Source organism: Teleopsis dalmanni, chromosome X, assembly GCF_002237135.1.
Source record: "Teleopsis dalmanni isolate 2A chromosome X, ASM223713v2, whole genome shotgun sequence".
Lineage (NCBI taxonomy): Eukaryota > Metazoa > Arthropoda > Insecta > Diptera > Diopsidae > Teleopsis > Teleopsis dalmanni.
This window is the reverse complement of record NC_051848.1, coordinates 1,736,995-1,758,901: the sequence shown is the minus strand read 5'-3', so window position 1 is coordinate 1,758,901 and position 21,907 is coordinate 1,736,995. Positions and strand designations below refer to the sequence as shown.

Genomic DNA, 21,907 nt, shown 5'->3' with positions numbered 1-21,907 from the left:
TACTTTTCTTACGTCTTGAGTGTGTGGATATTGTTAAGTAGCGCAGTGAATAATACAATTGAGAACCCATAAAAAAGTAAATGATAATTAAATAAAACTTTTTTCACTAAATTGATTGCAGCACAAGATGTAGATTGCATATCGTCCGAGTCACAGTCATCTAGTTCATGCCACAATATATCCGTAACTATATATACATCTATATCATATTTTATTGACAACTGTAATACCATTTTTATTTTCCTGACAGAAAAGTTTAATTACGCCTCCAGATAACCATATGAATCTATTAGTTCTTCTGGAGGTCAACATGTTTCATGAATAGCATGTGAGTTTTTTTTATTTTAAACTTAATTTTGCCAGGAAATAATGGATCGGTTTGAAATTATTCTAATGTATGTTATGTAGAGTGTCTCGGGCACGGTAATATTGGCTTTTTCGGGCCGAAAATGCTTGTTATGTAGACTGTCACTTCAGTATTGCCAATTTCGTATTTTTACGTTTTGGTACTTTGTGGTGGTGCCTAAATTTAAAAGGAAATATAATGAGCTAACTAATATGAAAGTTCTTTCTATAGTAAATAATCCCACCATAGCTACTAATGGCTATAATAAGCAAAACCACCTAAATGAGACAGTGTGAATGATCTATTATTTGTTTAATATTTTTCATATTTATTTATTTTCATATTATTTATTGCTATAGATTTAATAGCAAGTTAAATACAAACCATGTAAACTTTCTCACAATGTAGGTATATCTGGTATTCTCTGGTTATCCGCTCTCATCTACATCGGTCTGATCTATTATATTACCTTCAACGTGTTAAATTTTGTTTAGTATTTGTACACTCCGAGAATATTTTTGTTTTTATCTTTTTTCAAATACGGCTGAAATTCGTCATTATATTTTTGCCTAATTTGTTTTGCTCTTGTTTTACAATATATACATATATTTATATACTTTAAAATTATTATTGGTGATACTTCTATCAACAGTAGTCTTTGAAAAAAAAAAATTCCGTGAGAATTTTTTAATCATTTTACTCACGTTAATTTCAACCGCGCCACCTGCGCCCTTTTCTGTCTTCTAAAAAGTTCTTATCAACATCGCGAATATTTGTTGATAAAGCAAAAAATTTTGCTGCAACAAAAAATTGTTTAAAATAAATTCAATAAAAATGAAAAAAAAATATGAAATATGAAGTATGAAATATTTCCCGTACACAAATCGCGTTCTTCAGTCAACAAACGTGGCTTGTGTCAACGTGTCGATCAAAAGAATATTTTTATTTCAGCATTTTGCAAATTAATAAAAAAACTACAAATAAAAATAACTATTTTCAATAAAAACTGTTAAAAACGTTTTATAAAAAGTTAATAAAAATTTGTTTACAAACAATTGAAAAGTGTGTCGTTACTTTCGTCTGAAGCCACACAGTTCGGTTGAGCAAAATGGCTAATGTGAGTATTATTTAAATTTAAAAATGCATTTTAAATATTAATTAATGAAATTAACTAATTTATCTAATTAAGACATTTTTTTTAGTTATTTAACATAATTGTTTAATAAGACTTAAAATAACTTTCTAATAATTAATTTAACTTCACTTCTATATCTGGCACTAATATCTCTACATATGTATGTAGATATTATCTTGTTACAAGAAAATACTGGTGTAGGAGAAACAGAAGATTGGCCTAGATTATAAATAAGTGCTTAGACAGATAATTACTAAGTGACTAGCACATATAATTTAAAACATGGAAATGAGGTCGTTGGTGTATTCTTGAGGTGCTCAAATTAAATTATTCTCCCGAGTAGGGAAGTACTGTAGTATTTTTTAGACAGGAGTTGCGGCTATACATATTGCAATATATGACTTCGCCAAAATAAAATATTTGGCAGGAATATAAACATTTACAGTCATCATGACACTTGTTGTTGTTTTTACAACATATAGACATATATCCGACTATCGTAAATCTAAATGAAATGTCGAACATATTTGGCCGTTTTAAATCTGATCTACTGACCAGAAGTGACCAAACGCTTTCCGTTATATTAATCGTAACCTATGTAGAAATCTAGGTATACAACTGTACGTACAAAACGTTTAAAAAAATTAACCAAATAACGTGCAATGAGCATAATTGTCTAACTATATTCGTACGTACGCTGTAGTCCGTCCATTAACTAAAAATAACTGAGCAAATGTTCAGGCTTTCACGTTAATTGATGTCTGAAATAATCGCTGTAGTGACAGGATACTGTCGCATTGGTAGACATGCCAATTGATTAAGAATTCTCTCCAATGAGTATTACACATTTATTCCGCAACCGTCTGGAACTCGCCAGAAGACGAACATCTATTCTATGTATTACCAGACAGATATCGCTAATAGCATTATTTAGGAAATGGGGTGCATAGAATGAATGTGTGTCTTCTGGTGAGTGATAATAGACAGCTATCACTAGTATTGCCAGTAAAAATATTGTTTGTTGCATTTCTAATCCAATAAATATAAGCTGCCTATTACCCACTATCCCATAGACTGGTTAAAAAAACTATCACAAACTGTAGATCTCTAATAGTCATGTCAATCATAAACGAAACAGAATATTTGTCTTATTGAAAGTTACAGAAACTCAATTGATTCAATTTATATACACATTGAAATATTAAACTTTTACTGCCAATTTTATAATGCATGTGTAAGTTATCTTTTTAAATGAAAGTCACATTTATTAGAACTCTAAGTCAGGCTTTAGTGCTAACATAAATATCGAAATCTTAAGGATGTCAAAAGAAATCTATCAATAAAAAATTAGTTGAGGAATCTATGTATAGCTGTACTAGGACAGTTGATGAACATGATTTTAAACTTTAAAAAACTACCAAAACTTTTGAATAAATACTTGGTAGAGAGCTTGGTTTTTTTTCGCACAATTTTCGAAAAGTAATGTGTTAACATTTCAGCCAGAAGAGTTTCTATGAAGAATCCAAAGGCTTAAAGAAATTCTAAGCTCTGTTGTCACGAAATATATATACCACAATAATGCGCACATCCGTTTTACTTTTAAAAATTCTTCAAACTTCTAAAAAAGTCTATAATAGATGAAGTGAAATATAATTTAAATTATTCCTGTAGAGCAATTTAGTGACGATTTTTGTTAACTAGCAATGCATTAACTAGCAAACTTTTAAACTTTAGCAACAATATCTAACCGCAAATTATTTTTTGATTGTTTATTAGAAAATAAGCTATCTTTTAATTTAAAAATATGTGATTTATTTTCATTAAATGATGCGTATTTTTCATAAATATCACAAAAAGCGTAAAAATACTTGCGTTTTAAAGTCCAGAGCAACACTAACACTCCATGTAAATCGAACAATTTTCGAACTTCGAAATACACGTCATATTTGCTTTTTTTCAAACATCTATATAACATAGTATCCAAATCGAATCAAGTGTGCGTCGTTCGAAAAAATTTTATTACATATCAAATAAAAAAATATTTTATTAATGTAAACTTATATGTTTTGTTAAACGATCAATTTGGAAGCAGCAACGAGTCCAGAAAAATCCAAATTTATAGTTGATTGAAAAAGATTTTTTCCTATTTATCGTTTTGGTGAGTGCTATTAATTAATATATTTTGGCAAATATATTTTCTTTGTATTTTCTTTATTTGTTAATTAATGCTTATTCCTGTTGCTCTATGAACATTACAGTATAGGTCCTTCTTCCATTATAAAGTATAACTTGTAATTATATCACAATTAGGGGTGAAAGGGCACAGGTTCATTTGTCCCGATTGATTACGCGTAAGGTATAAACAAAACGAAAAATGATGGTGTTGCCTTTTTATGTACTAATTTCTGAAAGGTTTTTCAGTTCATAAAAGATTTGTTTTGCAATATTGCAAGGCGTATGTATAGCTTTCTTAGTATTAGTTATCAAGGATCACATTTTTTCAACTCCTTTAGTGCTTCACAAGCTGCTTTTGATCAATTTTGTAAGTAAACTCTTTTGCTTCATTAGAAGTATAATAATTATATCGAATTAGCAGTAGATATAATTAGATAAATAGTTCAAATATCATATAGATGACATGTGGCCCGACTAGGTTCCATTTTTTCTAAGCTTTTTAAATTAGATACATTTAGTAAATGATATTATACTAGCATTAATATTTTTTCAATCACCATTAACAAATATATAGTCTCAACCAAAACTGATCACCCGTTTACATCAAGCTGCTTTAGAGTTCTTCAGCACAGTTCAAATTATATCTTAGAAGTGTGTTATGCATCTCTCAACTAAATGTCAAAGTAGTTCAACATTTCTCTTCTCTGGGTTGATGCTTACAGAGATATTGAACACAAGTTGATAAAAAAAATCTAACAATCTCATTTATATGTTACGTGCAGATATTAGTCTTCTGGTGGCCTTGCTATAGGTCACTATAGAAAACCGTGTTCACAGATTTTTAAATCTCCGTTTTAAATGTTTTCTACATTTAAAATAAAAATTATTCGACCTAAAATATCAACTACTAAACGTAAGTTATACCCGAAGGCTTGACTTGATTTATCTATATATAAATTAAAGTTTGAGACGGTTTGAATGTAAAAAACGATGCTAAGAGATGATAAGGCGTAAGGAGATACTCTCATCTTGTGAGCTCATCTTGTTCTACAAAGTCGAAATATTTGGTACCAACGAGTCGCGTCAAATGATTTCAGAAAGGAATCTTAAAAATCAGCAGATTGCAATTTTTCAATTTGCATAGTAAAAACCCAAAGCTGGTAAAGTAGTGTAAAACTAAACTGACTACGTAATCACTGTCCAATATCTTTGGTTTGAGTTCGAGAGGAATACAACAAAATGAAATTGTGGGTCAACAAGGATCAGAAGCGTTGTTTGTTAAGGAGTACATACTAATCTTATTAAACGCTGTTCCAAAACATATTTAGTATATCCTCAATAGATAGAGACGGCAGTGCTGGCAGATTACTGACTCATGCCGAAATATTGGACATTCCTTACAATTAAAAATGCAGGAGCTGTAAAAATGCAGGAGAACGTCAGAAAAAAGAAACAAACTGAATACAAGATCTATTTCGAACTTAGATTTTTAAAAAATAATCTCGTTTATCAATGAAGCAGATTGGTTTTAAAATAAAATTTTTATAACCTGGAAAGAAAACCAACCAATCACTTTAGCAAAAATGAAAAATTGGTATACTACATATTAGTGATAACCTACAATTACAAAATTCTTAGTATTACAGAGGCAGCGATGAACAAATTGACCGCTTTTGCATAGAGAAAGCAATGAAAATGATGTGGTTTAATCTGAGAAATGGCAGCACTTATAAAATAATGTATACCGATGAACTATATAAACTACTAAGTGTGAATATTATTATAAAATTATAAAAAAAAGACAAAAGCAGTAATAAAGAAGATATTTTACTAAAAAGCCTGCCGGAAAGCGAAATTAAATAGATAGAATAGAATAGAATAGAAATAAACAGGGTACTAGTTCCCACTGGAGCAGAGCACTGCGACCAGATTGATCTTTTGTGCCGTAACTGACCCTAATTGAACAGAAGACATTCCGCTTTCCGAATGAAGGCCAGAATGTCGTCCGTTGAGGACCTCCTAATGTCAGAAGGAGAGAGCAGCTCTCCTCCCAGTGATTTCCTCCTTGCCCAGATCAAGGCTGGGCAGTCACAGAGAATGTGGCTCGTAGTCTCGTCTGCCTCTAAGCATAGTCGACACTCTATCTCTTCGGACAGACCTATTTTGTTAAGGTGATAACGCAGTCCATGGTGACCCGTTAAATATCCCACCAGCAACCTCAAATCTGATCTGCTGAGGAGGGATGCCTTGCCATAACTATATGGATGAACCAGCTGTTTTGCCTGACGGTTACCTCGATTGTCACTCCAGTAGCGACCTCTCTCGGCTGAGATCCATTTATCAATTAGATAACTAGTTGTTGACCAACTTAGTCCACAATAGGGTTCTGGTCCACGGATTTTAGTTGCAGAACCTGCCCTTGCAAGGCTGTCGGCAGATTCATTTCCTTTTATACCTGTGTGTCCAGGCACCCAGCAAAGCGTCACCTTATTTCTGCTTGCCAGCTGTTGCAACATATCAAAGCAGTCTAATGAAAGTTTTGAGAAAAACCTCCAGGTGGATAGAGCTTTGATTGCCGCTTGACTATCTGAGTAAATACAGATGCGGGCGCCTTTCAACCCGTTGTTTAAGTTGATACGAGCGCAGACCTCGATGGCGTGAACCTCTGCTTGGAAGACAGTGGGCCATATACCCAGCGCTAGCGAGATTCTGGTGTTAGGACCAAATATTCCAGCACCAACACCTTCCGTGGTTTTTGAACCATCGGTAAACCATGATATCACTTCTGGTTCTGCTCCAGGGGTGCCATTTACCCAATCCAATCGATCGGGAATGAGGACTTCGAACTTTCTACCGAAGCGAAGTTCCATGTTCATGCGATCTGTCCTATCGCAGATCTCTATGCCAGGAACTAGTCTGCAGATAGAGTTTTGACTGTCAAGACTTCCGTGCATATTGATACCAGAGTGTAGCCTAGCTTCACTCAGGGCTGCCGTCTTTTTAATGAAGAGGTGCAGAGGGGTAAAACCCACTATGGACTCCATAACTGATGTGGGACATGTTCTGATAGTTCCCGTCATAGCGATACATGCGAGTCTTTGCAGTTTATTGCATTTGAGTATTGCAGCTTTTTGTTGTGCCTTATTCCACCAAACAAGAGCTGCATAGAATACAATTGGTCTGACCATTGTACGGTAGATCCATGAGAGAATTCTGGGACTAAGGCCCCAGGTCCTACCATATGCGTTCCTGCATGTCCACATTACCCTTGTGGCTTTGCCAATTACATTATCCAGGTGAGTGTTCCAATTAAGACGCTTATCTAGGGTGATTCCTAGATATTTAACTTCGTCGGAACATTCAATAGCCGTATCTTTTATACATAGATAGGGACCCTAAGTTCAGTTTGTACCTTCTGGAAAATGGTACAATTACTGCTTTTTTTGGGTTAATACTTAGGCCTTCTTTTATACACCAGCTCGAAACTTTGTGTAAGGCCGCCTGCATTACGTCAGTGTGGCCTCATATTTACCGCAAACTATGATTGCCAAGTCATCTGCATAACCTATGGCATGGTAGCCAGATTGTTCCAGTTTGACTAGTAGATCGTCTACTACCAACGTCCATAACAATGGTGAGAGAACCCCACCCTGGGGGCAGCCCCGTACTGCACTAATGCTAACGGTGGTATTACCTAACTTGGTAGATATGTTCCTGTCACGTAACATCCTATCTATCCACGTTATTGTACAGGAGTCTATATCTTTCCGGGCCAATGCACTGGATATGGACTCATAAGATGTATTGTCAAAAGCACCTTCTACATCCAGAAATGCACATAAGGCAATTTCTTTAGATTGAAAGGTGCTTTGAATTTTGCTGACCAAGTGATACAGCGCGACCTCCGTAGATTTGCCTTTTGAATAGGCATATTGTGTGGGGTGGAGTGGAACCGTTTGTCCCATTTTTTCCCGTATGTGCAGATCAATTAGCCTTTCGACAGTTTTTAATAAGAAGGAAGTAAGACTAATTGGTCTGTAGGACTTTGGCTGGTCCATGGGTTTATTACCCAATTTGGGAATAAAGATCACATTTACATCTCTCCAGGAGTGAGGGATGTAACCCATAATGAAACATGCCCTAAAGAGTTTGATTAATGGGTCTAGAATGATATCAGTACAATTCTGCAATAAAGCAGGAAAGATACCGTCGCCACCAGGCGCCTTGAATGGTAGGAATGAGCTGATCGCCCATTTCACCTTGTCCTTGTCAAAGATAACACCAGAAAGTGCGTATTCCTGACGTGTAGGAGCAGTTACTTCTCTGTTTGATTTTGATGTTGATGCTCCGATTAAAGAGCCAGGGAAGTGTGTTTGCAACAGAAACTCAAGGGTATCTTCACGACCAGTGGTGAAGGATCCATCGGGTTTTTTTAAAAGGCCTACTTCGTTATTTTTGACCTTAGTTAATGCCTTGTGTAGTCTGGCAGCCTCGGGCAGCTTCTCAATACTTTCACAGTGGCTTCGCCAGCTAGTCCGTTTGGACTGTCTGATTGATTTATTGTAGTCTGTGAGTGCAATTTTATATTCTTCCCAGCTACCTGAGCGTTTTGCTCTATTGAATAAGCTTCTTACTAATTTGCGCTTATTAGCTAGTTGCGAGTTCCACCAAGGAACCTTACCCAAAATTGTGGCATTGCCTGCAACCGTGCTGTTATGAAAGGAGGTTAGTAATACCTCACCTAAGTGGTTAGCGGCTAACTCTAACTCTTCTACAGTTTGTAAAGGCCTAGCTATGGAAAAGTTTGCGGAACACACTAAGTCCCTGTACCTATGCCAGTCGGTTTTTCTGGGTCGGTAAACTTTTTCTTGCTGTGCGGATATACCGGGAATTTCAAACCTAATATGTTGATGGTCAGAGAGGGACACTTCGTCCGACACATGCCAATTCCATATAGATTCCTCAATACCTCTGGTGCATAGAGTGAGATCTAGTACCTCTTCTCTAATTGCGTTAATAAATGTGGGTGTATTACCTTTGTTAGCTATATTCAAACCTGCTGATATGATATATTCTAATAGGTACTCACCCCTTTTGTTAATTAAATAGATACTAAGTATATATTATATATATAAAATATATTGCTAGTGTGAGGATTACAAAAATTAATTAACTGGCTAAAAAATAAGCAGAAGAAATGAACAAGAAAATTAAGCTATTGTCCTTATTATTGTATAATAATGAGGCCATCGGTTTAAAGAATTAATCAACTTACAATATGTTGATTAAAAAGGCAATAAAATATAGAGGTAGCATCTTTGAGAAATCTTTTGCAATTTTTTACTTATGGCCCTCGCTTAGAAACAAACGCGTTTTATGTTTTTTTAGACTGAGACATCAGCGGTTAGTAAACTCCTCTGATATTACAAACTTTATAGACGAGCAGGCTTATTGCACTGTTTTATATAAAAAATTACAGTCGCTCTGTTCATTTATGAATCTTCATTTTTCTCATAATTATTTTTTTAAAACTCTGATGGTAAATGTTGTAACTAATTAATAAACGATTTTTTCTAATATTTTAATTAATATGTCATATAAGGAAAATCAAGCATACTTTGAGAGTATATGCGTATATTTAAATATTTGTATGTTAAATTATAGACCTATATTAAAGCGTAAAAATATTCGCTTTTAAAATTTCGATGCAACACTTATTTGCTTAGAAATCGAACACTAACCAAATTTCGAACATAGTTTCATCTCTTTCTTTACAGTTATTAACAATTACATGCATAAAATGCAATTTTAAATTTGACGGGTTAGAATTGATATTTGAAAAAGTGATTAATCATTTAAAATTCTAGTTTATTAATATTAATTATCTCAGGAATTTGGTAAGTGGTTAAAATTTAGATATTCTGAAAAACAGTATCAACATATTTGTTTTATTGCTTTATTTACATATTTTAATAGCTATTCTTAATTATAGTATTTACAAATATCTTACATGATTAATTAAAATAAAACAATAATAATAGGGTATTCAGGCAACTGATTAGTTACTTAGTTGATTCAAAAACTTTATATAAAAAAAATTTAGCATTTTGATGTTAATCAGTTGCTTGAACGACCCAAAATGCGTAATCTGATTAGTTTGTTGTGTGTAAATGCCTTGGCAGCACTCGCATCAACAGCAAAAGCGAAACATACGTTAACAGTGAAAATTGTTTACACACAATTCAAACAGCTGAGAGAGATAGCTAACAAATTTCTATACAAAAGTTCATTTTAAGTGTCTTGCTTATTATTACCACACTTGGGACTGGCAGCACTATTAATCAAATTTGTACTAATCTGAGAATCACCAAAATAGTTGATTCCCTGCTTAGTTTCATTTTTGTGTGCAAATTTTTGTTGTAATCAACTACTAAGCAACTAATCAGTTGCCTGAATACCCCTAATATATAATGCATGCTTTGATTCTATTTGAGGTTATGTTTAATGAGTTGCTTCGTTGTCGTAATATGTATGTGTCTTGTGGGATATGTAAAAATTATATTAGTTTTTTGCTCTGTTTTGATAAAATCTTGAAAGATTTCATAATCCCGCGTGATAAAAAAGTTTACCTTAAAAATAGATATATATGAATTATTCCAAACTATATGGGTTAGCCATTCAAAATGGCTGACACAAGTTAATTAATATACAGAAAAACAGTGTTGCCTTTTGAAATGTTTATTTTTCGAAACAGAAGTTCAATATTTATAAATTTTGTACTTAGAAGACTGGAAGCAATCACACTGATGAATAAATTCCAATGTCAATTAAATTAGAAATAAAAAATAAAATTTTTGCAGTTAGAGTAAGTCTACTTGTGCGTTTAATAAAGCTAAACTTATTGGATTCTATAGACAATGGAACTAAATACTTATAATTTTAAACTTTCAAATAATGGAAACTAAAACAAACACATATTAAAAACGATAAATTTAACGCAACAACTTAATATTATATATAATTCATTAAAAATGTTTAATATATCATACCTAATTCTTTTGCTTCTGTAATTGATTATTAACGTTAGTTAGACTATTATATTCTTATATAATTAACATTACAATTTTTTTAATGAAAAATTTGATTTTTAATCTTTCTTCATAAAAAGTCGTTCATACATTTTACTGAAATGCTCGTAACTTTGAAAAATCTTGATTTAAAATTTTTTTTTGTTATATATATATTAACCCCATTTTCTGTGAACTTAATAAATTTATCGAGTATTGACAAATTATCGAGATTTTTGTTCAAGCAAGAGCTGTTCGGTGTTCTGAGCAAATATTAATGAACTTCAAAGCTCAAATGCCTAAAGCTTTTCACCACATTGTACTTAACAGTGTTTTATATACAAACAATTTTATTATGGCGATAAACAACTTAATACTACCATATTTTTATATTTTTTTTTATCAATTTCATTACATAAAATTTATTAAATTTAAATTTATTTAAATTTAATTTAAATTTATGTTTTAATAAATAATTATGAATCCAGTAATTCTTAATAGCTTCTTTTTTTGTCCAAAGCATTTGTCATACTGATAATTTTCAAGAAAATACCTTTTTATTTATGGCACAAATTACCATACCTTGATAAATAGTCAACCTTGATAAATAAACAAGATGGTGAGTTTATCAAGTATAAAATATATGTATTCGCTTAAAAAAATATTCGCTTTAAAAATTATAAAGCAAGACTGACATTCCATGCAATTCGAACAAATTTCGAACTTCGAAATATACTTTCATATTCGTTTTTTCAGACAGCTATATAGTAACTAAATTAAATCAAGTGTGCATAATTCGAAAAAAAAATTACTTTAAAATATATATTTGAAATCATCCGAGAGTGAAGAATAACCGAAATTTATTGCTGATCAAGTGGTTTTTATAGCGTTAGTTTACTTTTAGGTAAATTTATATAATTAATATATGTAGCATTCATTTTACAATTTTTTATTTATAAGTTACATATTTCATAAAAAACATGGGGAAAAAACTTATATTTTTACTTATATTTTCATATCTGAGGTTGTTTTTTAAATGCTGCACTAAAATGACTTAAAAACTGTTATTTATATAGAGGGTAAACAGATGATCTAGTATAAATGACAAAACTTTTGGAATATTATTTGCTGATGCGCGGTTACGTGTTTTGAAGCCTCGTGGTTTTGTTTTTGAAGCCTCCATTCTCCTCTAGGATGACTGCTGTTGATTTGCTAATCTCATATATAAATATTTTAATACAGTGTTGTCTCATAGTACATTCACACTGTCTTACTCATTTATATTAATGAGTGAACATTTAGTTCACAAATAATGAGCTTATTTATGCAGCTAATAGAACTTTCATACAATTTTATTAACTTCACTTAATAATACATCACACAAAAGAAGTAAATGCATTTCTTATTATTATGTTCAGGAAAGATGATTCTGGACTAAAGAGAAAATATTAAAAATAAACTAAAATTATCTGTAAAATAGTTCGTTGTTTTTTCTTAATTTTTATTTATAACAACTGTTTGTTTTATTTTTTTACTTGCGAAATAATATATAAAGCATTTTTAATTTTTTAATAATATTACTTAGAAACCTCTGAATGGAAATTCAAGTCTTTTTACATAACATAATATTAGTTTAAAATTGTGTTTGGTTTTGTTTTGTTTTGCGATATGAAACATATCAAAGCTTTATAAAGATTATCATTAAATCTGTATACTTGATTTGTATACTTGTATTATGGTTTACATCTCCTTTTCTTTCACGCAGACCTTTTGAGATATGCGAGAAGATTGTCATCGCTAGATGCCAAATCAAATGATATTGCGGATGCAAAAGCTATTTGAAGTATAATCTGAATTAAATCACCGATTTATTTTGTTTGTTTTAAAATCGGAATTGTTTTGCTTTTTCGGAATGAATAATAATGAAATATATGATTCTGCTTAGAGTTCTATAGAAAAAACTTTTTTTCTAAAATAATTTTATTTTTAATAAACTTTGTTTGTATTATTCTAAAGTTTCATTTGCTAAGTAATAATGCAATAATATAGTAGACATTGTGTTTAAAATTAATTTCTATATACATAAAAATAATTTTTATTTTGTGTTTTAAATCAGTTTAGACTTTGTGTTTTTGCCAATAAAAGACACCGAAACAAAATAGTGTATATTTATTTTATTATAATTTAGCCATGCTGCACAAGTATCGTAAGAGGTTTTATGGTAGTATTACCTTTCCCGCTGAAGATTTTGTAAATGAAGTAATTACTGGAGCTCTAAATAAACTCGCGAGGGACAGACATCGATATTTCATGTACAAGCGTCCATTTATAATACCAGAGAAGAGTAGTTCATCGCTAGAAGAAAGCTGTGAGAAGGATCAATCTGAAATGCAGAATATAGATTTATATGGTGAACGGGTTCAATGGGTTTCAATTGAAGACTTTTCATATCTGAAGGCTGTGAGAAATATACGTGACTTTATTGATTTATGGCATTTACCACGTCAAATAAAGTACTCACTTCTCAATGAAAATAGATTTGAAGATATTGCTGAATTGGGCTCAAATTTCTTTGTAAAAGCAATGTTCTCAGTACCAACAAAAAAGAATCCAAATCCGGTAACTGTTGCTTATGTTAGGTTTCGTATACATGTATCAGCGCAAATGCCCATGGATTATCCCATAATGGTTAGTTATTTGTTTGATGGCTTTAAAACAGTGTTCTATGCACTTGGTGAGTATCGAATGCTTGGCTCATTTCCAAAATACTTTATTTTGAATATATTGAGACTTAAATTTCAATGGTATGATAATGCTTTTAAATGGCGAACTGCAGAAGAAAGAAGACTTGCTCTTATAGAACCAGAAACCCCTGACGATGAGAATGCAGTGTCAACCGTTCCCACGTTTTCATGCAGAAAGATGTGCGAAATTCAAGAGGACTTGAGCGACACAAGTTTAAAGTGCCGCTCATCTCCACAATCTAGTAAGCCAAAACCCAAACCTATAATTGGAATTAAAATTATCAGATTAGGTGTTTAAATGAAGGCGTGTGTTTTATATTTTGAAATGCTGTTTGCTTTAATAAAAAGTAATAAAATTATTTAGAAAACAAGTTAATTTTATTATTTTGATAAAAAAAAATTTATATTGATTTTATTGACACCATTTGGCAATATATCCCTTGTAACTGTTCGGACAGGCACAGAATTTTGTGTTCTAACTCACGATCTTTGTGGTTTCTAGCAAAAAGAGAGAAAGAATTAGTAAGCTCTCATTTCTTGTGCACATATCCAAATTTGGCAAGGGGACTATTTTTGCAAAACTTTTTTTGTACAACCCAGAAAAACTCAGAAACTGATATTTGACATCTCACAAATTTGAAAGGATATTAGTGACACCAGAACCGAAGCGAAAACCTTATACAGGAGTAAATCACTAGAAGGAGTAACAAAGGCGGATAAACGTATAAACGTATATATCAATAAACATATATATTCACAATAACATATTAGTGAATTTTACGATCTGAAGTACCGAGCTTGTGGGTAAAAGCATTTTTTTGTTGTCACTATGGTATTGCTATATCACTCGAGATCGTGAATACTAGAACCGGAACTTAACCGAATAAATCGATATTATTGCTGGAGTGGAATGGAAATAAATATAAGATATATTAAGTTATTTTGTCTTATTTGCTAATATTGGTTGTATAACTTCGTTCAGTTATTTATTAGTTTACTTTTCGGCTTATATGTGATGCGACGAATAAAATCTAAACTTTATTCAACCCACAAAATATTTGTTTCATTCCTTTTAATACTGCTTTAATTACAGATACTATAACGTGGTGTTTATTTTATAATGCCTTGTTTTCGTTATGTCATTTTAAATTACAAAACAATTGTCATAATTGACTGGCGTGTCATAACATAACATAATAATGTTTTCATAACAGATGTCAAATAAAAATTGACAATTTTATACATCTGATACAAAAACAAAATAAAGGAATATTTAGTAAAGTGAGGAAAATTCTAAAGGAAAGTTTTGTTTGCCAGTGCTACAATAACTTTAACCCTTATCGGTAAGGCTCGAAGAACACCTAAAAGAAGCGAGGGAAGCACTGAAAAAAATAAACCCTCACATAAAATCAAATGTCGCCAGACATATAATAACGGAAAAACACCACATCAACAAAGAGAATGCCCAAATAATTAAAAACGTAAGGGATACCTGGAAATTAGAAACGGCAGAGAGCATCGAAATACACAAACATCAGGCAACACCGTTACTCAACGGCGATAAGGGAAACGTATCATCATGGCTTTTCAAATACATCCCAAAAAACAAATCCAACCAGTTGACCGAACTACCTGCGCATGATTAAGCCTGAACAACAAAAACTAACCCATCCCACCATTTTTTACCTAACACCCTCAAGGACAAAAACAACAATAACCCTACCAATTAGATTTAAATTATAAGACCTGTAATAAGTATAAATAGCTTGTAAGTTGCATAGATGTTTTTAATATTAGGAATCCTCCTGATGAAGGCAAAAGCGAATTTGCCGAAATACGTATAGAATTATACTAAAAAATAACGCACGAAATAAAAGTTAACATTCTTAAAAAACAAAACAGATTTTAAACTTTAACGGTAGCTTTAAACGCATACATTAAAAAATTAAAAAAAAAGAATTAGTGGATTAGTCCTGGTTTGAGGCAAAGAGCCGCTATCGGATTTCACGGTACATTACGCAATATGCTGGCACTACAAGAACCATATTGATTTCTTAATTTTTTAAAAATAAACTTAAAAGATTTTTATTACTTCGTGGACCGCATTTCTGTATGTATACTTGGCATTTTCACTTAATAAATTTGATGTTGTCGATGCATTAATTTGCAGTGTAGGCTCTAAAAATCTTAGGGAATTGTGTATAGACTTCATTGAATACATTTTTTAGCACCTTGTTTGTTCCATTTTATTGAAATTTGCCTAAATTTGCATTACTATAGTAACTTACATTAAGACTGAAAAGTTTTCGGAAATTCTCATTTAAAATTCGCGCGCTGTATATTTTTCGATATTTTAAGTTTATGTAGTTTGGCAGCACTGTCCTTAATTACTATGCCAAAAATGAGCTCGATCTGTCAGACAGTTCGTTTACGGCAGCTGTTGAAACCAGTTCACCTCAGTAGTGCGTTGCGAAATGTCTTCGACGGTCGTACGACCGTCCTGGAAGGCTTTGTACCACTCATAAACTTGAGTTTTCGATAAAACTGATTCCCCATAAGCCTTTTGTAGCATTCGCAACGATTCTGCACACGAAATTTCGTTCGAAACACAAAATTTGATGCAAACTCTTTGTTCAATATTTTTTTCCATTGTTTTTTTCGCAACGCCCTACTGAGGTGAACTGGTTTCAACAGCTGCCGTAAACGAACTGTCTGACAGATCGCGCTCATTTTTGGCATAGTAATTAAGGACAGTGCTGCCAAACTACATAAACTTAAAATATCGAAAAATATACAGCGCGCGAATTTTAAATGAGAATTTCCGAAAACTTTTCGGTCTTAATGTACATACTCTAAGTGTTTATAAGAATTATTCGGAATGAACGACGAAGGCTATTGCATTTTGCGCACTCCTATTTTGGAAGCAATAGCCAGTAACGATGTTCTTTGAATTGAAGTATTAGAAACAGACAAGTACATTTTTAAATAACACATTATTTAATACATTTCAACAATTAAATTTAAAATTTAACAGAAATTGTTCAAACTGTGTTAAATTTTTCAATCTACTTTTAAAAAAGTCTACCAAACGACTGTCATATGCAAACACATTGCCAACCTGCTGGCAATTTATTTTTCTCTGTCATACCAGTTGTCAAATGAAATTTTGCTGTTTTTACTTGAAAACTATTTGACACATAAATCACTTGTCAAAAATAACAAGAATGCATATGACATCATATGACTACCCGTTTTCTTTATACTGATAATATTTGTCATAGTGGAAATGAGGCATTAGGTTAAGTACATAACACTAGTGCCATAAGAATTATATACATATTATATTATATATTTTATTATAAATAATTTAATATATATAATTGTATAATATTATATATATAATTCGAGTTCTTATAATAGTGAATATCTTTGATGATATTGTGTTATTTTATATGTTGTAAAGGGCAACGAGTCTCTTTCCAAAATAAATATGTTATGTATTTACAACTTCTTACACAACTTTGAAAATTGATTTATGAGTTGGTTTAAATAGTTGTGTAAATACAAAAATTGTATCTGTAATTGGATCAGGTACATGAAATCCTTTTAACGACTCCAAATGAAGAGCTTCCATATTGGCAGGCTTCTGTATTTAAGCTTAACTTCTTTAAACGTTTTATGCGGTCGTCTTGGATTAAATGCATCCAAATAGTTATAGATATCTTAAATAAGAAATTTCAGTACATATACTCGTATCAGATATTAAACATCATTTGCTGTTTTTATATTGTCTTCTGCTCTTAACAAAATGCCCAACTGTTCATTTAACATTCCATAAACTACTTTCACATAATTCTTATAGCTGAGTAAACGTGCCAGTATTGAGCAATCGACCTTGTCTGCAAATGCAGCTTAAAATATTTCAATTATGGTAATATGAGCCCCATCGAGCCTAGAAACCATTAAGAATCTGTTAGTGAATTTAAAATAATAAATTTGATGATGACGCTGAAGTAAGATGTAAAAACTCTACTTAAAAAGTTTTTAAAACATTTTTCATTTTGTAACAATTTCCGGTCCACTGCTGATATTTGTATAAAATCTGTTTTTTTTTTAATTTTAATTGAAATCTCTAATGTATCTCAAAGTTACTACGTGCATTCACTCAAATAACCATTCACTTTCTTTTTAATAGCATTTTTCCTAATGCATATAAGATTCTTAGTAAATATTAAAAATTTCTGATTTTAAATGTAAAGCGAAACAACTGTTTTGGTATTATTTTTAAAAAAGATCTGCTTAAATTTTAAAATTTGTTTCTTACATTTTTGGCTTCTGCGGCATAACTCTACTTTTTAGATACATTTTCTTGAAATTGTACGTACTCTAAAAATGATTTATTAATTATGAATTATGTGATTTAGTTTTTTTATTAAAATCTGAGATATCTTCAACTTAATAGTTGTCCGTCTGTCCATTGGTGCGGATTACTCAATGTGAAATGTTTAAATAATTAAAAGGAAAATACAATCGAAAATAGTTTTAATTACCAAATAATAGGGAAGAATTTGTTTTTTGCTTTTAAATTTAATTTTCCTCAAATTATTAATTATTCTATTTATTTATTATTTAGGAAAATTTCAATAAAGTTTTGTATTTAACTTTGTGAAATTACAATGTTGTTTGCCGGATATGTTTTTTATTATATTATTTGGATTTTACTAAAATGGTTTTTCAGCCCTGTTGTTAGCTTATAGGTAAAAAAAAATAATGAAAAATATTTGGGTTTGTTAATTACACAAAAGATACTTTGTATTACAATTATTATAATGAACTAAAGAAACTATAAATAATATTGCTACCAATGGTACTAATAACTATATTATTTCAAGCTACTTAAGATACTTATTCAGTTTGTCTTTTTTTTTGTTGCTATTATTCATTAAATAAATTTAGTTTGAAAAAATAAATATATTTTTAGTATTTTAACAATTTAAGTTAAAATCGTTTTTATCTTTTAGAAACGCAACTTGCACTTTACTCGACATAATGTCGTCGGAAACATCTCTCATTAACTCAACATTATTGGAAGAACAAAATATTGAAATTTCTCCGGATAAACAAAAAGAAATTCTATTGCCACTTACATCAAGTAATAGTCCAATCATACCTCATGACGATACAGATTTGTCTTGCTCAGTAAGACTACAGCCGCTTAATATTTTAGCACTGGTGGAAAAACAAAGCACAGCAGTTTCTTGTTATAGGCCTTTAAATATTTTATTAACAAGTACACCAAAAGCTGAACCACAAGTTTGTTCTTCTGGTGAGGATCTGTCGAGCTCACAAACACTCTCGCCGTTGTTTTTAGTAGAAGAAACGGAGGTTTGTGAGCACAGATCCGTACATATTATAAGCACATTAAAGCCAAAAGTTGGATCAAACGTTTGTCGTACGGCTAAAGATTTGTTGTGCTCGAAAACACAACAGAACTCGTCCTCATCATTGAATGAGAGAAAAACTCAAAAAGTTTTTAAGCATAAGTCTACCAAAATTCCCGTAACATTCACACCAAAAGTTGTGCCAAAGGTTTGTTGTACTACTAAAAACTTACCGTGTTCAAAACTAAAACAACCTACATCTTTTTCGTCATTGTTTGCGAAAGGAACTGGAAGTACTTGTGAGTATAGATCTGTTGAATTCGTCGTAGCTTCTACATCACGTGCTGCTTCAAATGTTTTTAATTCGAGTTATTCGAAAGCACAACAACAGATTGTTATTCCATCATTAACTAAACAACGAATTAAAGTAGTTTGTGAGCATAGAGCAGTTTGTGCAGGAATTCCAGCCACATTGAAATCAGAAGCTCAATCAAACGTTTACCAGACCGGCAAAATTTTAACGTCCACAACAACTCTTCAACGAAATCAAACTATCAAGAAAAGTGTGCCAATACCACCTGCGAAATCACACAAGCCAACAAGGATACCAAGATATCGCAACTTTCATCCGCTGAAGTATAGCAGTACTGTCAAAAACAAATGCGTCGATGTTTCGCAACTGCGCACTGAAGAAGTGAATTTGAAACGGAAGAACAATTGTGATAATAACAATAACCATTCGCTTAAAACAGGCTCAAGTGCTGAAGCTTACACATTGGAAACGAAACAAGCAAATTGTGTATTATCCTTGAACTCCCTCGAACAACGGAATAACGGAACAACAAATAAAACAGTCACCCACGATACACATCCTACCGGCGATTTTAGTCCGTGTTCGATTACAAAGCAGCCATCACGAATACCAGAAGGCGACTATCCGTACACATTTTGCTCGCGTCGCAGCTACATAACAAGTGCTAGTAGAGCGGAGTTGGTTAAAAAACAATTATGTTCGTTTCGTTCAATATTCGGAAGCAGTGTTCAGTTAAATAATTATATTTTAGAAAATTCTATTGACCAAACCCGCGGTAGAAGACTTCGCACTCCAAGATCTACTTTTACTACATTCAAGTACATAAAAAGTTCTGTTATTAAAAGTAGCCGTTGTTTTCATGAAGGCCACAATTCCATTATGGAAAATGTTCTGAAATCCGATGATGAGACCGTTTCTAAGGAGGAGGTAAATAAATGAACAAATTTTTTGTTAAATCTTTTAAAATATATTCTGTATTAGTGCTGTTTTTATAAGATAATTGTTTTTTACTTTACTCGTCCGCTCCGAATGAGTGACTACGTAATATCTAAATACAAACGCCGCAAATTATCCTTAACTTTTTTTTTGGTGTCGTTGTAAATATAATATGAACATATCTAGTGTTAGTGTGTATGTGTAAAATAACTTTTAAAAACATGATAGCACTCCACAAGAAGGCTATCGTAATACAAATCTTCTATATCCTTCAATTGATAGCAGTAAGTAGAGCATAGACAGTTGAAACTTGTACTACCTTTAATCTGAATTTGAAATTAAATAATAATAAGTGTTGTTCTTTTAAAATATATGATAAATATCTTGTTAGTCTTTGGAATCCTTCATATATGTATGCACGAACGATGTACACATGTGAATGAATATGTCATGTCATAAGTATAAATCTATGAGAATATTCGATTTTTTTACTATGGCGCACTAAATCGTTAAAAGTTAACCTATATTTTTCGTAGCCACAGCTAGCATGGAGAAATGGGTAATACGAAGCTATGAGCGTGAGCACTATCAAGTGTTTGGAGGGATTGGTGAGTAAGTAGTTGTGTATTTTGACATACTATCTGCGAAAAACACCACGAATTAACGGTGTAAAGGTGTTATAGTGTACTAGAAGTTATACAATATGGTAGAACCTAAATTTGTTATAAACCGAATACCTTTTATTTGCGTTAAAGTTGCAGTTACTATAAATTCATTGGATCTATTTTTATAGTAATAATAGATTTCTATAGTAATAAAAAATCCAAGAAGTTGAAGTGAATTCGAAACTGAGTTACATATTTTATTTAAATGTGTTCGGTATGTTTGTTGGAAGCTAGAGACTCTTAAATCCCTAGTATAAATTTTTAATTAAATTATTGAAACATTCTTAAAAAATCTAAATTTTTAATAATTTTTTGAAAATATATTTGCTATTATGTTGTTTTATTATTATTCCATTTTGTTTTGGTTTCAATGAGTTTGTTTTTGGGTTTTTGTTTTGTTATGTCAAATCATTTATTTGTTTCACATGTTAGGTTTTTCATCTTCTTCTTGTTTCATTTTTCGTACCCATAGGTTTTATGACTATATGGTATGAAATTAGCTGCTCAACCCTCAGATTCCACCCTCTGAAAATAAGCGGAATTGTGTTTTATTTCCTCTTTCCGGTCTCGTGAAACTTTTTGGAATTGAATATTGTTGTAATTACTCTCTATTGTTATTTAGGTATACCATATGTCATTAATATAAGAAAATAGAACGAAAAACAGAGCGAATGTAAGAGAGGTGTTAACAGTTTATGCAACCCTATAAAGTGAACGAGGGTTGTGAAATGAGTTCATTTCATACTAATAAAATATTAATTTTCTTGTGTAACTTTTAAGTTCTAACATTAAAAAAGTGCAATTATAAAGCGACGCTGTAGAAGAAATTCATGTGCCGTGATAAGAAGTTTATATGTTGCTCTTAAGTGTTGCACTTATATTTTCATTTACTAGTTTTATCAACTTAATTTTAATGGTTATTAAAAGTTAAAAAAAGTTATTAAAATTTATGGACAAGATGTCGGTCTTACAAAGCAAGTTGAAGTCTAATTTTAAAACAATATAAATAACAGTAAATAAATTAATAGAAATAATATAAAGAAATTAAATGTATAAAATGAATAATAAATGAAAACTTTTGTAGAATTGTATTTTTAAAAGAATAGTGATGCATTCTTTTCGTTAGATAAACGAGTATTATTATT

General features: G+C 31.5%; 2 protein-coding genes across 6 annotated transcripts in view; both read left to right on the top strand.

Moving 5' to 3' along the window:
* Positions 1-1,346: 1,346 nt before the first annotated feature.
* LOC119661985 overlaps positions 1,347-21,907 on the top strand; it is a 49,506-nt gene continuing 28,945 nt past the window's right edge. For 2 of the 5 annotated variants that reach the window (XM_038071517.1, XM_038071516.1), the window contains exons 1-2: positions 1,347-1,463; positions 18,489-20,088. In XM_038071517.1, the coding sequence (XP_037927445.1) occupies positions 18,517-20,088 (1,572 nt within the window). In that variant the 5' untranslated portion in view covers positions 1,347-1,463; positions 18,489-18,516. Of the gene's footprint in view, positions 1,464-9,536; positions 9,554-18,488; positions 20,089-21,907 lie in introns of those variants that run through there. The other 3 variants (XM_038071515.1, XM_038071514.1, XM_038071513.1) reach the window with 3 other exon arrangements.
* Positions 3,508-13,818, top strand: LOC119661986. The gene is made up of 2 exons (XM_038071518.1): positions 3,508-3,639; positions 12,912-13,818. The coding sequence occupies exon 2, from the start codon at positions 12,914-12,916 to the stop codon at positions 13,763-13,765; it is 852 nt and encodes a 283-aa protein (XP_037927446.1). The 5' UTR covers positions 3,508-3,639; positions 12,912-12,913; the 3' UTR covers positions 13,766-13,818.